Consider the following 16,000-nt stretch of genomic DNA (forward strand, 5'->3'; position numbering starts at 1 on the left):
TTATCAGCAGCTCATGCATACCTGACTGGCATCTCAAAATCAGTTGGTCTAAAACTAAACCATTATTCTCTTCACTCCCTTGCTTAGCTTTCCAGGCTAATATCCTTGGCATCATTTTTGAGTAGTCTCAGGGTTTTACAGAAGCAAAACACAGTATAAGCATTTGTCTACATGAAGTGCTTCATGGTGCATATTGATGTAGTGAGAACAGATCACAAGGTTTGTTGATTTCTCTTCTTTGACTCTCAGAATTGTCCTCTCCACTTTCATAGCCACTGCTTTAGAGCTACTTGATTTCCTTCTTCCTTGGATCGTCTACCTCTAGTTATAACTGACACGCAAGATTACAGCTCTAAAACAGAAGCAGTAAATCGTCCTTAAAGAAAGTGAAAGTGTGAAAATGTCAGTCACTCGGTTGTGTCCGACTCTTTGTGACCCCGTGGACTGTAGCCCACCAGGCTCTTCTGTCCATGGAATTCTCCAGGCAAGAATACTGAAGTGGGTTGCCATTTCCTTCTCCAGAAAACTTTCCTTAAGTCCCTGTAGTGACTCTCTATAGTCTGTAGGATAAAGTTTGAGCTGTTTAATATGGTAGACTACCTCTCCAACCTCAACTCTTGTCAGACTTGTTTTATGCTCCAGTGCATGTGACTGTCATTTCCCAAACTAGTCTACTGTTTCATATTATCATAGACTGTGTACGAGCCATTTCATTTGCCTGGTCTCATCTCTTCCCAGTTGAAATCCAGCTCAAGTAGCACCTACTTGGTAGAGCCTTCTGTGTTTCCCCCCTCAGTATCATCCAACTAGCAACTTTTCCCTCAACTTTATACACATTTGAAAAATTCTATTTATCACATTGAATTGTGATGGACTTATGTCCATCGAGTTGGTGATGTCATCCAGCCATTTCATCCTCTGTCGTCCCCTTCTCCTTTTGCCTTCAATCTTTCCCAGCCTCAGAGTCTTTTCCAGTGAGTCAGCTCTTTGCATCAGGTGGCCAAAGAATTGGAGCTTCAGGTTCAGCATGAGTCCTTCCAATGAATATTCAGGACTGATCTCCCTTAGGATGGACTGGTTGGATCTCCTTGCAGTCTAAGGGACTCTGGGGAGTCTTCTCCAACACCACAGTTCGAAAGCATCAGTTCTTTGGTGCTGAGCTTTATAGTCCAACTCTCACATCCATACATGACTACTGGAAAAACCATAGCCTTGACTAGAGGGGCCTTTGTTGGCAAAGTAATGTTTCTGCTTTTTAATAAGCTGTCTAGGTTGGTCATAACTTTTCTTCCAAGGAGTAAGCGTCTTTTAATTTTGTGGTTGCAGTCCTCATCCACAGTGATTTTGGAGCCAAGAAAATAAAGTCTGTCACTGTTTTTATTGTTTCCCCATCTATTTGCCATGAAGTGATGGGACCAGATGCCATGATCTTTGTTTTCTGAATGTTGAGTTTTAAGCCAACTCTTTCACTCTCCTCTTGCACTTTCATAAAGAGGCTCCTTAATTCTTCTGCCATAAGGGTGGTGTCATCTGCATATCTGAGGTTATTGACATTTCTCCCAGCAGTCTTGATTCCAGCTGTGCTTCATCCAGTCCCTCATTTCTCATGATGTACTCTGCATATAAGTTAAATAAGCAGGGTGACAATATACAGCCTTGATGTACTCCTTTCCCGATTTGGAACCAGTGTGTTGTTCCACGTCCATTTCTAACTTGCTTCCTTACCTGCATACACATTTCTCAGGAGGCAGGTCAGGTGGTCTGGTATTCCCATCTCTTTAAGAATTTTCCCCAGTTTGTTGTGATCCACACAGTCAAAGGCTTTGCCATAGTTAATAAAGCAGAAGTAGATGTTTTTCTGGAACTCTCTTGCTTTTTTGGTGATCCAACGGATGTTGGCAATTTGATCTCTGGTTCCCCTGCCTTTTCTAAATCCAGCTTGTACATCTGGAGTTTTCAGTTCTCTACTGCTGAAGCCTCTCGTGAAGGATTTTAAGTTACTGTGGATTTTAAGCATGTGAAAGAAGCTCAATTTTTGTACAGTAGTTTGAACATTCTTTGGCATTGCCCTTCTGTGGGATTGGAATGAGAACTCACTTTTTCCAGTCCTATGGCCACTGCTGCATTTTCCAAACGTGCTGATATATTGAGTGCAGCACTTCAACAGCATTATCTTTTAGAATTTGAAATAGCTCAGCTGAAATTCCATGACCTCCACTAGCTTTGTTTGTAATATTGTTTCCTAAGACCCACTTGACTTCACACACCAGTATATCTGGCTCTAGGTGAGTGACTACACTATTGTGGTTTTCTAGGTTTAAGGCCTATTTTGTACTTCTGTGTATTCTTGCCACTTCTTCTTAATATCTTCTGCTTCTGTTAGGTCCTTACCATTTCTGTCCTTTATCGTGCCTATCCTTGCATGAAATGTTTCCTTGATAGCTCCAGTTTTCTTGAAGAGATCTCTAATCTTCCCCATTCTGTTGTTTTCCTCTATTTCTTTTCATTGTTCCTTTAAGAAGGCCTTCTTATCTCTCCTTACTACTCTCTGCAACTCTGCATTCAGTTGGGTATATCTTTCCCTTTCTCCCTTGCCTGTCACTCTCCTTTTTTCAGCTATGTGTAAACCCTTCTCAGACAATCACTTGGCCGCCTTGCATTTCTATTTCTTTTGGATGGTTTTTTGTCACTGCCTTCTCAGAATAACAGTGTTTTCTTTCATTCAGAAGTTTCTGGTCCCATTTCAAAACCTATGGCAGAGGTTGTAAATTAGCAGCTGCTGAATGAACTTAACCACAGATGTGTTTTGTTTGGCTTGTCAAGTATTGGTCAAACATAAGATTTGGACCAGTGTTTCATTCAGTGCAAAAACTGGCTGGGATAGAGTAGCATTTCACCTTATGGACCAGGAAGGTGGTCTCCAGTTTTCCTCATCTCCTACCACTCCGTATTGTTTACCCAACAATAAGGCCAGATGTGGGCTACCATATTATTGTGATTGTGCTTTTGTTTTTCTTATACCTGTGCCCTCATTCACTTGTGATGCTTCTCAGGCTGTAGTATTTTATGATGATAGACTAACTTGAAAGATATAAAAATGTTAAATACCTGCTAAATGGTTAACGTGGTTGTTTTCTTAATGTAGTGTCTTCATTGGCTCCTCTGGCATGGAGCTGATATCTCACAAGTAACCATGAGAGGCTGGACAGCAGCTCACATATCTGCTATCAGGGGACAGGATGCTTGCATGCAGGTAATAATAACTTTGGTTACTTTTTATGTTTTTCTTATAATTTTATTTATTTATTTATGGCTGTCCTGGGTCTTCATTGCTGTATGTGCTTTTCTCTCGTGGCAAGTGGGGACTACTCTCTAGTTGTGGCATGCAGACTTCTCATTGACGTAGCCTCTCTCATTGGGGAGCACAGGCTCGAGGGTGCCCAGGCTTCTGCAGTTGGGGCTCCCAGGCTCTAGAGCACAGGCTTAGTCATTGTGGCTCATGGGCTTAGTTGCTCCATAGCACATGGGATCTTCCTGGATCAGGGATCGAACCCATGTCTCCTGCATTGGCAGGCAGATTCTTTACCACTGAGCCACCAGGGAAACCCTTGGTTACTTTTTTAAAAAGTCAATAAATTTAATTGCTTTAGAAATTACTTCCCTACTGGCTCAGTGGTAAAGAATCCACCGGCTAATGCAGGATATGCAGGTTCGATCCCTGGGTTAAGACAATCCTCTGGAGAAGGAAATAGCAGCCCACTTCAGTGTTCTTACCTGGGAAATTCCATGGACAGACAAGCCTGGCGAGCTATAGTTCATGGGGTCTCAAAGAGACTGACAGGACTGAGCAATTAAACAACAACAAAACAAATCACTCAAACAGATTGTGCAAGATCCGAAATTATTTTATCTCTAAAGCAGTTGGCTATCTGTTTGGGTTGTTTTAAGGGCTGTTACAGTCATGTCCAGATTACCATGCCTAAAATTCCTCGTTTAATGTATTTCCTCGGCTAGAGTAACACATTAATCTGTGTCAGGATCTAGTTTATTGGAGTAAATAGATTGAATAAATGTAGTGAAATGGATTGAAACTTGGAGGAATACAAAATCATATAAGCAAACAGTCCCTACCTGTAAGAAGCCTGAGATTCTATTTGCAATGACAGGACCTTTACTCAGCGAGTTACAAAACAGTAGACATCATAGTCTATGAGTAAGATTCTCATGAAAGTGTAGATGAGAAGAACTGTGGAACTTGAGACAGAGGAATCATAAATGGAGGGAATGAAACTTCCAAATGAAACTTCAGCTAATCCTAAAAGAATGGGTTGATTTTAAGAAGATAAGTTGTGAGGAAGCATTGTAGGTAGGGAATGTGTCAGGTGAAAATAAAAATAATGATTAAATTTATCGAACACTTTTTGTCAATCACAGTCTCCCATGCATCACTTCATTTAATACAATGGTGTTTTGAGTTTCCTTTCATGTAGATTAGGAAACAGATTCAGAGTTAAATATGTTGCCTACATTAGTGACAAAGATGAAGTTTGAATTCAGACTTTGTCCTATTAATATCTGTGCTATAATTCTGTGTGAAATCTTTGGATTGGAAAAGTGTGGTGTGTTCAAGGAATATACTGTTGTATGAGTTTGACTGCGTGTAGATGGTTTGTTATGTGAACTGTTCTGAACTAAGTTTAGATAAGGCAGATTTGTAAAATGTCTTAGTAATAGAATAAAGATTCATTTGTATAGGAAAGAGACTTTTATATGTATACTGTATGTGTGTATATATGCACATATAACACATGCATATGGACAGTAACAGGGGAATGTGGTAATGAAAACAGTATTTTAGGAAGTTATTTTAGCAAGATGCATCCAGGATTATCTAGAATGAATAGAGTTTGGAAGCAAGAAAATCAGAGACTTTTGGTATAATCACTAACCATAGAGGATAAGATTAGTTGGTTGCAATGAGAAACAAAGAAAATTATTTAAAACATCTTACAAAGAAGCACTGACAAAGTATATGAGACTGTAAGGTTTTGAGTCAGAATGATGGATAATTATGGCACTATAGATAGGGACATCTGAAAGGCAGGGGAGATTTGGGAGGAAGGATGTTGAGTTCAATTTGGCCTATGTTGAGTTTAAGGTGCCTGTCGGTCATTCAGGTACAGATGGTCCAGGCAGTTGAAAAGGGCACTGGAGAGCAAGATTTCAGGAGAACTAAAGCTTAGAGAAGAGTGTCTGGAGTATTGAGAATTGAGTTTTGAAGCATGTTACTAGTAGGGATGGAAGCAAGTAGTGAAATGAGTAAAGAATTCAGAGGAGAAAGAGAGATAGAGAGCCAGGATGCATTGACTGCAAGTGAAGGAAGAAGCTGAAGAAGTCAGGTAGTGTATCAGTTACAGAATAAAACTAAGAGGAACAACACTTAAGGAAATGCCATTGAATTTGAGAACTCTATAGTGGGAGGTTGGCTATATTTCTGGAATGATAGAGATAGCACCCAGTTTGTAGGTGGACTTTACATTCAGGCATTGAGGTATTAATTTGAAAAGTAGGCAGTGAAAGGAAGGTACAAATACAGTAGTAACTTAAGGGGGTATCAGGGTCAAATGAAGTTTTACTTGATTCTTGCCTTGATTCTCCCCTAAGCACTAGTTTATGCCATTCTCTCTGCCTTGATTGTCCTTTTCTTCCTCAAAGTGATCTCTTCACTCTTAGAGCTTTTGTGATGCTTTTGGGTACTGTGCTGTGCAGTTGTTACTTACCAAGGACTGCTTTGTATAGTCGATTATCTTTGTCTCTACATATATCCCAATTCCCTAAGTTAATACATCTTCATATTCTTTGTAGTGATGTAGTAAGCCCTCAGTATGTGGTTTGTGATGATTATTGACTGGTTTGTTAATGAGAGTCAGCCAAAATCATGGAAACTATTCTTATTAAAACTCTTGGTAGGAATTATGACTAAGTGAACTGTAGCTGAGATACTGGTGAATATAGGCTGGTTAGAAAAGAAAAAGGTCTGAGGGAGATAAAACTGAAAAATATTAGCTAATAATTTTTTAAACTAATTACTCTGTATATTATATAGAGGGACATGTTGTGTATATTCTATAACCCATATATAGAAACTGGGCCAAGTGTAAATTCATATGGAATCTCCTCAGATGCAGTTAGAAGTTTGATTTGGAGCTTAGAACTGATTACTTTAATAGTGAAGTCCTTTTATTATATTAAAAACCCAGTTAATAAAAGATTCTGCTTTTGAAATAGAGGAAGTTTAAATTTCGGTTTTATTAGCTTAGCATTAAATTATTTAAGTTAGTGGTTTTTAATCTGTGCTCATGAAAAGTTTGTTTTATGAATTATATGTACATACTCAAGTCAAAATGTGAAATTGGTTATGAGTGTCTCCTAGGTAATGTAAAAAGGATTTCAAGCTTTTTCTTAGGACTGGCTAAGAATTTCTTAGACTTTGTGTGTAGCACACATGAAAAAAACATATAATAGCTTAGCTGTAGATTAATAAATTGCTTGCCTTTAAATAATCTGTATCTGCATGATTTAGCGTCTGTGTTCACATACATTCCTTCTTCTTTCTCTGCCTTCAGGCTCTTATAATCAATGGAGCCAACCTGGCAGCTCAAGATGATCGTGGATGCACTCCTTTACACCTTGCTGCAACACATGGACATTCTTTCACTTTACAAATAATGCTCCGAAGTGGAGTGGTGAGGTGTTCCTGTTAATATGTGAGAATGTATAATCATGTAGATGGATTAACATTTGGTAGTCTGGTTATCTCTTCCTGACTTTTTATATCCTTCATAAGACTCTGAGGACGTAATTTGATCTCTCTCTTTAACTTTCCCATCTTTAAACATTGGAGCAATAATTTAATTAAATCTTCAGCAACAAAAAAACAGCTTAGCCTTACAAAATATTTCAGAGGCTATAGGTCCTTCATATGAATTCAGAGTTTACCAGGGAAGATTCTGAGGCTTCCAAACACATCTTAACCAGCAATTGTAACCTTTCTGAATTGCTGTATGTTTACCCGTGTGTTTCTTTTGTAACTCTTATTTCATGAACTAATTTACAAAGTTATTTATATCTCTAAAAATTTCATTTATTGTAATGTTTATTTTTAAAATTACCCAGTGGTTATAAAAAATAACTTCTTATAGGAATTAAATATTTTTCATTAACTCTTGGATTACATTCCCAAGATATGATTTGATCATTTGAATCCATCTTTCATTTTGTTGGTCAGGAACTTGTGACCTGTAGAATGACTAGTTAAGTACCTTTTTAGAAACAGTTTATATGTGGCAAGTTATATTCTTTTTTAAAAAGATTTTAAAATTTCATTAGTATTTTACTTTAGCTCATATGTTCAAATCAGTGGTTGCAGTAAATATTTCTATTGTATTTAGTGTTTGCCTTACAATTTTAAGAACAGCTTCTGGTTCTCATGTGTAGAATTAAGCTGCTAGACTTAGTGTTTCTGCTGCCAAATGGAAAGAAACTGAGTCCTTGTGAATGTCATCTGTAGGATCCCAGCGTGACTGATAAGAGAGAGTGGAAACCTGTGCATTATGCAGCTTTTCATGGGCGGCTTGGCTGTTTGCAACTGCTTGTGAAATGGGGATGTAGTGTAGAAGACGTGGACTACAACGGAAACCTTCCAGGTATTTGCAAAAGTAAACATTTTGACTTTTCATTAAACTTTTCAAATGTTTGAATCATGTTTAAAAAATTTATAAACTGTCATCATTCTAATAGTTCCTAACAAAACTGAAGCAGTAAAATATATTTGACATGAACATTTTTTAAAAAAATGTATTTATTTGTTTGGCTGTGCTTGGTCTTAGTTGAGGGATGTGGGATCTAGTTCCCCAATCAGGGATCAAACTCTGGCCCCCTGCAATGGGAGTGTGCAGACTCTTAGCCACTGGACCACCAGGGAAGTCCCTTGACATGAACATTTTTAATCTTATTTCTGTGTTATGTACCATTCATATGATTTTTTTTTTTCCTGGAACTGTTAGCAGCAAAAGAGAAACTGGAAAAATAAAAAACTTGCATTTACTCTTCCCACTAGTTGCTTTTCTCATGTACTGTCTAGTGTTACTGTTTTTTAAATTATGTCTCCGCCCCACAGATTACTTAAAAAAAAAAATAGTACAAATAGTGGACACTGCCCCACAGATGTCTCTGCCCCACAGATTACTTAAAAAAAGAGAAATAGTACAAATAGTGGACGCTAGTGTGTTTGAACTAATTTGCTCATTGCAGTTGTTTAGCCTGCACTCAGCTAGCCAGTTGAGGCCTGTAATACCCTGTCTTCTTCTGAGAGGTGCTGTAGAAGTTCAGAAGAGAGTTAGACCACAGTGAGATGGGTTACTGAAAACGATAGTTAAGTTATATCTTAAAGGAATCTTAGTTGGCAAACAAGAGAAGGGGAAGTCCAGACAAAATTATCACAATAATCAAATCACTTTGCTGTTTGAAAAAACTCCCTAGATCCCTGCAGATCTCTGATTCCTTAGTTTGGCAGGCTGGGCCTTCATAATTTGGCTCTGACCTGCCTCCCTGCCCTCATCTTCCATCCTGTGACACTACTGACTGAGATCACATTGCTTCCTTCTGAAGGACATCCTTTAGTGTTCATTTAGTAAAGGTCTCTTGGCTTGAACTCTCTCAATTTTTGTGTATCTGAAAGTAGCTATTTTACTCTCAGTCTTTTAAATTTTTTTTTTTATTTGAAGTATAACATGCATACAGAGAAACACTGAATTCAAATGCACAGCTCAGAAAATTTTCACAAGTGAACACTTCTCTGTGAAGTGTTTTCAAGAAACAGGAAAGTCTCCTTCATATCCTCTTTCTAGTTACTACCAATTTCCAAAGTTAATCACTACCTTGACTTTCAACATAAAAGTTAGTATTTTTCTTTCTGAATTCCATGGAATAAAATAATGCACGGATGTCCTTTTGTGTGTGGTTTCTTTGGTTTTCCAGAGCGTTTGTTATGAATTTATACACCCATGAGCAGTGTATAAGGCTTTCAGTTACTCTGCTTTCTCATTAACACTTGATACTGTCAGTTTTTTTTAGTTTTAGTCATTCTTTTGAGTATATAGTAATATCTCACTGTGGTTTTAATTTGTATTTTCCCTGATTACTAGGGATGTAGAACATCTTTTCATATGTTTAATGGCTGTTTAGTTATTTTCTTCTGTGAAATACCAGTGTGAAACTTCTGCTTTTTTTTTTTTTATTAAACTGTCCGTCTTTTTTCTAATTGAATTGTAGGGGTTTTTATATATGCTAGATACAAGCTCTTTGTCACAGGTGTTGCAACTGTCTTTTCCATTTAACTATCTTTTCTATGTCTTGCCTTTTCATTCTTTTAAGATATCTTTTTATAAATAGAAGTTTTAATTTTAATGTTTAATAAGCTCTTCCTTTATGGTTAGTGTTTTCTGAATCTTATTAAAAAGTCTTTTCCTACTATGTGGTCTTGAAGACACTCGTGTGTGTGTGTGTGTGTGTGTGTGTGTGTGTGTGTAAATTTTCTCCTCTTGGCCACACCGTGTGGCTTGAGGTATCTTAGTTCCCTGACCAGGGATTAAATCTGGACTCTGCAGTGAAAACGTGGAGTCCTAACCACTGGATCATCAGGGAATTCCCAAGGACATTCTTATATTATCTTCTAGGAATTTTATTATTTCATTTTTACATTTAAATCTCTAACCCACCTGTAACTGACTTTTCTGTAATGCAAGGTAAGGGGCAGTTTCATTTTTATTTAGTACTTTATTGAATTTGCCTGATCACTTCGTTAGTCTATTGTTGCTGCTCGTTGAAAAAACATTCAACTTTTATTTCTTTAAAACTATGCATTCTAAAAAAATGTGTAGTTATTTTATAACCATTTATAGTATATTTTTAATAGTATAATGTAGAGGTTAAGAATGTGGCCCAGGACTATACTGCTTATATTCATATCTCTCTCTTAAAAATTATTAATTCCAAATTTATTTTTAAAGCATCTGTGTCTCAGTTCTCTTGCCTGGGAAACCTCATGGACAGAGGAGCCTGGTAGGCTGCAGCCATGGGGTCACGAAGAGTCAGACACGACTGAGCGACTTCACTTTCACTTTTCACTTTCATGCACTGGAGAAGGAAATGGCAACCCACTCCAATATTCTTGCCTGGAGAATCCCAGAGACGAAGGAGCCTAGTGGGCTGCCGTCTATAGGGTCGCACAGAGTCGGACACGACTGAAGCGACTTAGCAGCAGCAGCAGCAGCAGTCTCAGTCCCTAGGTGCTGGGGATATCACTGCAAATAAAACAGACAAAAGTCTCTGCCTTTGTATGGTGGTGAGGGGGGAGACAGACCCTAATAATCATAAAAACATATATTAAATAAAGATATGTGTTTAGGTTAAATTGCAAAGGGAAGTAGAGTATTACAGGGGATGAAGTTAAAATAGGGTGGTGAGAGAAACCTTCACTGAAGAGTTGACAGTTGAGTGAAGACTTGGAGTTGAGACAACAGGTCTTGATATCCTGGAGGAGAAACATTTTAGGAAGAACTTCAGCAAGTGTAAAGCTCTTGAGGCAGCATCGTGCCTGGGTGTATTTGTGTAATAGTGAGTAGTAACAGTCAGTGTGATTCAAAGAGAAGTGAGGAGGTTAGTAATAGATGATGAGGTCAAGAGGTAACAGGAGCCATTGAAGGATTTTGTACATAAAGGTGATCTGTTTAAGAGCATCATTTTTGGCTACTATGTTCATAATACTAGATTGTAATGAGGGTGTGGGCATGAGCATTTAGGAGCTTGATGCTATAATTTAAGCTACAATTTCTTGGGCCAGAGTAGAGGCAGCAAAGATAGTGAGAAGTGATTGGGGTTTGTGTATCTTTTAAAGATAGAGCCAATAAGATTTGCTGATTGATTAGGTGTGAGGAGTGACAGAAATAGGACTCAGGGTTTTGGCCTGAAAGGAGAGCATTTCTAGTAACTGAGATGGAGAGAGTTGTGTATGTATGTAGAAAAGGGTAAGGAGTTCGGTTTTTGACCTGTAAAGTTAGAAATTCCTATAATACATTTCAGTGTATACAATGAGTAAGTAGTTAGAGGAATCTGAACTTTCAGGGGGAGTTTTTTGATGGGAGGTTCAGCTGAGAAAGTGTACAGTGGCATGTGCCAATGAAGTGTCTTTCAGACATTGTTACTTAATTGATTCTCCTGAGTTTTGCTGGTCACTTGGGCACTGCCCTATTTCTCCAGAGCCAAGATTTATACATGAATTGGACTGTTTCCCAATGGTCAGTTCTCAAGAGGTGTGAAGTCTCTTCTGTTCTTTGTAATCATTGCCTCTAAGCTTGTAGCACTCCAGAACCACTCCTATTTTTTGCAGATTTTGGGTTATGGCTCTCCCTCAGTCTAATTCATTGTATTTTCTTTCAGGGATTCCTTAACATTAAAAATTTTTTTTTAATTTATTTAGTTTTAATTTATTTTAGTTGTGCTGAGTCTTCATTGCAGTGTGTGGGCTTCTTACTGTTATAGAGCATGGGCTATAGCGTATGGGCTATAGGGTGGGTGGGCTTAGTTGTCTGGAGGCATGTGGGACCTTTCTAGACCAGGGATCAAAACTTGTGTTCCCTGCATTGCAAGGCAGGTTCTTAACCACTGGACCACCAGAGAAGCACCTCCTCCCCCCTTAACATTTCTTGTCTGTTCATGGTATTCTTGTCTGTTTTTCTTGTAATTACGGCTTTAAGAAATATCTTTGCTATTATTTTCAAGAATTTAAGAGAAGAAATGGTGAGATAGTTTGTGTGATTAGACTGTAGTTTTGATCCAGTTTTCTTGTTTATAGTAAAAATAATGTTTATAGAAAAGTGACAAAATGCATAGTGATAAAAATAACATCACCCCATTTGCATAATGACAATTTTGGTTTATTTCTTCCACTTTTTTCCAAAATATTGAGATAACTTACCTATCACCTATATTACATAGAGGGCTTCCCTGGAGGAGAAGGGGACAACAGGATGAGATGGTTGGATGGCATTACGGACTCAATGGACATGAGTTTGAGTAAACTCTGGGAGTTGGTGATGGATAGGGAGGCCTGGTGTTGACTGCAAAGAGTCGGACACGACTGATATTACATAGAAAGCATTTTTTTTTCATATAAGCTGCACAATTTGGATTTCACTTTAAATGAAAAATTTTTGAGATCTGTGCTTTGGTGACCCTCACTTAGTTTTTCTAGTTCACAGTAAGTGTAAATACTCAACCATTTAGTCTACTGCTGTGGCCTGAGTTGGAGGCTAGCTAAGGATATGTATGCTGAAAAAAAGGTCTGTTATCCTTGCATCCATAGTACATCTCTGTTATATAGAGTGTGTATGTGTGCATGCTCAGGTGTCTGACTCTTTGCAACCCCATCAACTGTAGCCCACCAGACTCCTCTCTCCATGAAATTTTCCAGGCAAGAATACTGGAGTGGGTTGCCATTCCCTTTTTGGGGGGATCTTCCTGACCCAGGGATCGAACCTGTGTCTCTTGTTTCTCCTGTATTGGTAGGCAGATTCTTTATCACTGCGCCACCTGGGAAGCCCCGTTATATAGAGTAGGGATAGTCATCTCCCTAGGAGAACTAGGATTAATATGTTATTTCTTTTTTCAAGTTATTTTATTGTCAATCTAAAATTAAATTGTTATTTTTTCTCTCACCTACAGTTCACTTAGCAGCCATGGAAGGCCACCTTCACTGTTTTAAATTCCTACTCAGTAGAATGAGCAGTGCCTCCCAAGGTTTGAAAGCCTTCAATGATAATGGAGAAAATGTATTGGACCTGGCCCAGAGGTTCTTTAAGCAGAACATTTTACAGTTTATCCAGGGGGCTGAGTGTGAAGGAAATGATCCAAAAGATCAAGAAAGTAAGTAATAAATCTGAAGTGTTTTAGCATTTAGAAAGCAGAATAGAGAAGAAAAGGAAAGAAGTTACAAGGCAAATGTTGTATTAAAATATGTTGTATATCATTGTCCACACAGTTCATCCAGATTCTCTTCTTTGTATGAAATATTTTAAGCAGATATATGTAGAGATTAATGTAACATAGTGAACATTCTTTATACCACTGGATTTAAGAATAAAATATTAGGTTTTAGGTACACTTGAAGTTTCCCACTTCTTTCAATACCATTCATTCCCTTTTCTCTATCCTCAGAGGTAACCATTATTTTAGATTTATAATTCCATTCTGTGGTTTTATATTTAGTATATATGTACTCACAAAAATGGACCTAACATTCCAGGTCCCTATGCAGTATTGCTCTTTACAGCGTCGACCTTTGCTTCTATCACCAGTTACATCCACAGCTGGGTATTGTTTTTGCTTTGGCTCCATCCCATCATTCTTTCTGGAGTTATTTCTCCACTGATCTCCAGTAGCATATTGGGCACTTACCAACCTGGGGAGTTCATCTTTCAGTGTCCTATCTTTTTGCCTTTTCATACTGTTCATGGGATTCTCAAGGCAAGAATACTGAAGTGGTTTGCAAGTGGTCAAACAGGAGATGGCAAGAGTGAACGTCGACATTCTAGGAATCAGCGAACTAAGATGGACTGGAATGGGTGAATTTAACTCAGATGACCATTATATCTACTACTGTGGGCAGGAATCCCTTAGAAGAAATGGAGTAGCCATCATGGTCAACAAAAGAGTCCAAAATGCAGTATCTGGATGCAATCTCAAAAACGACAGAATGATCTCTGTTTCCAAGGCAAACCATTCAGTATCACGGTAATCCAAGTCTATGCCCCGACCAGTAATGCTGAAGAAGCTGTAGTTGAACGGTTCTATAAAGACCTACAAGACCTTTTAGAACTAACACCCAAAAAAGATGTCCTTTTCATTATAGGGGAATAGAATGCAAACGTAGGAAGTCAGGAAACACGTGGCGTAACAGGCAAATTTAGCCTTGGAGTACAGAATGAAGCAGGGCAAAGGCTAACAGAATATTGCCAAGAGAACACACTGGTCATAGCAAACACCCTCTTCCAACAACACAAGAGAAGACTCTACACATGGACATCACCAGATGGTCAACACCGAAATCAGATTGATTGTATTCTTTGCAGCCAAAGATGGAGAAGCTCTATACAGTCAGCAAAAACAAGACCGGGAGCTGACTGGCTCAGATCATGAACTCCTTATTGCCAAATTCAGACTTAAATTGAAGAAAGTAGGGAAAACTACTAGACCATTCAGGTATGACCTAAATCAAATCCCTTATGATTATACAGTGGAAGTGACAAATAGATTTAAGGGACTAGATCTGATAGAGTGCCTGACAAACTATGGACAGAGGTTCGTGACATTGTACAGGAGACAGGGATCAAAGACCATCCCCATGGAAAAGAATGCAAAAAAGCAAAATGGCTGTCTGAGGAGGCCTTACAAATAGCTGGGAAAAGAAGAGAAGCAAAAAGCAAAGGAGAAAAGGAAAGATATTCCCATCTGAATGCAGAGTTCCAAAGAATAGCCAGGAGAGATAAGAAAGCCTTCCTCAGCGATCAATGCAAAGAAATAGAGGAAAACAACAGAATGGGAAAGACTAGAGATCTCTTCAAGAAAATTAGAGATACCAAGGGAACATTTCATGCAAAGATGGGCTCGATAAAGGACAGAAATGGTATGGACCTAACAGAAGCAGAAGATATTAAGAAGAGGTGGCAAGAATACACAGAAGAACTGTACAAAAAAGATCTTCATGACCCAGATAATCACGATGGTGTGATCACTCACCTAGAGCCAGAAATCCTGGAATGTGAAGTCAAGTGGGCTTAGAAAGCATCACTATGAACAAAGCTAGGGGAAGTGAAGGGATTCCGGTTGAGCTATTTCAAATCCTCAAAGATGATGCTGTGAAAGTGCTGCACTCGATATGCCAGCAAATCTGGAAAACTCAGCAGTGGCCATAGGACTGGAAAAGGTCAGTTTTCATTCCAATCCCAAAGAAAGGCAATGCCAAAGAATGTTCAAAGTACCACACAATTGCACTCATCTCACATGCTAGTAAAGTAATGCTCAAAATTCTCCAAGCCAGGCTTCAGCAATACGTGAACCGTGAACTTCCAGATGTTCAAGCTGGTTTTAGAAAAGAAGAACCAGAGATCAAATTGCCAACATCCGCTGGATCATCGAAAAAGCAAGAGAGTTCCAGAAAAACATCTATTTCTGCTTTATTGACGATGACAAAGCCTTTGACCGTGTGGATCACAATAAACTGTGGAAAATTCTGAAAGAGATGGGAATACCAGACCATCTGACCTGTCTCTTGAGAAACCTATATGCAGGTCAGGAAGCAACAGTTAGAACTGGACATGGAACAACAGACTGGTTCCAAATAGGAAAAGGAGTACGTCAAGGCTGTATATTGTCACCCTGCTTATTTAACTTATATGCAGAGTACATCATGAGAAACGCTGGGCTGGAAGAAACACAAGCTGGAATCAAGATTGCCAGGAGAAATATCAATAACCTCAGATATGCATATGACACCACCGTTATGCAGAAAGTGAAGAAGAACTAAAGAGCCTCTTGATGAAAGTGAAAGAGGAGAGCGAAAAAGTTGGCTTAAAGCTCAACGTTCAGAAAACTAAGATCATGGCATCTGATTGCATCACTTCATGGAAAATAGATGGAGAAACAGTGGAAACAGTGTCAGACTTTATTTTTTGGGGCTCCAAAAATCACTGCTGATGGTGATTGCAGCCTTGAAATTAAAAGATGCTTACTCCTTGGAAGGAAGGTTATGACCAACCTAGATAGCATATTTAAAAGCAGAGACGTTACTTTGCCAACAAAGGTTCATCTAGTCAAGGCTGTGGTTTTTCCAGTGGTCATGTATGAATGTGAGAGTTGGACGGTGAAGAAAAGTGAGCGCCGA

General features: G+C 38.5%; 1 protein-coding gene across 36 annotated transcripts in view; it reads left to right on the forward strand.

The window, feature by feature from the left end:
• ANKRD42 (ankyrin repeat domain 42) overlaps positions 1 to 16,000 on the forward strand; it is a 57,008-nt gene that overhangs the window by 7,460 nt on the left and 33,548 nt on the right. For 28 of the 36 annotated variants that reach the window (XR_014067599.1, XR_014067596.1, XR_014067595.1 and 25 more), the window contains exons 3-6: positions 3,146 to 3,253; positions 6,627 to 6,746; positions 7,571 to 7,706; positions 12,784 to 12,984. Coding sequence is in view for 17 of the 36 variants with exons in the window: in XM_081536852.1 (XP_081392978.1) it covers positions 3,146 to 3,253; positions 6,627 to 6,746; positions 7,571 to 7,706; positions 12,784 to 12,984 (565 nt within the window). In the remaining 19 variants the exon portion in view is untranslated. Of the gene's footprint in view, positions 1 to 1,756; positions 1,760 to 3,145; positions 3,254 to 6,626; positions 6,747 to 7,570; positions 7,707 to 12,783; positions 12,985 to 16,000 lie in introns of all 36 variants that reach the window. The other 8 variants (XR_014067603.1, XR_014067592.1, XM_081536856.1 and 5 more) reach the window with 2 other exon arrangements.

The sequence above is a fragment of the Giraffa tippelskirchi genome, chromosome 10, assembly GCF_054371585.1.
Source record: "Giraffa tippelskirchi isolate mGirTip1 chromosome 10, T2T-mGirTip1v1.2.pri, whole genome shotgun sequence".
Classification (NCBI taxonomy): domain Eukaryota; kingdom Metazoa; phylum Chordata; class Mammalia; order Artiodactyla; family Giraffidae; genus Giraffa; species Giraffa tippelskirchi.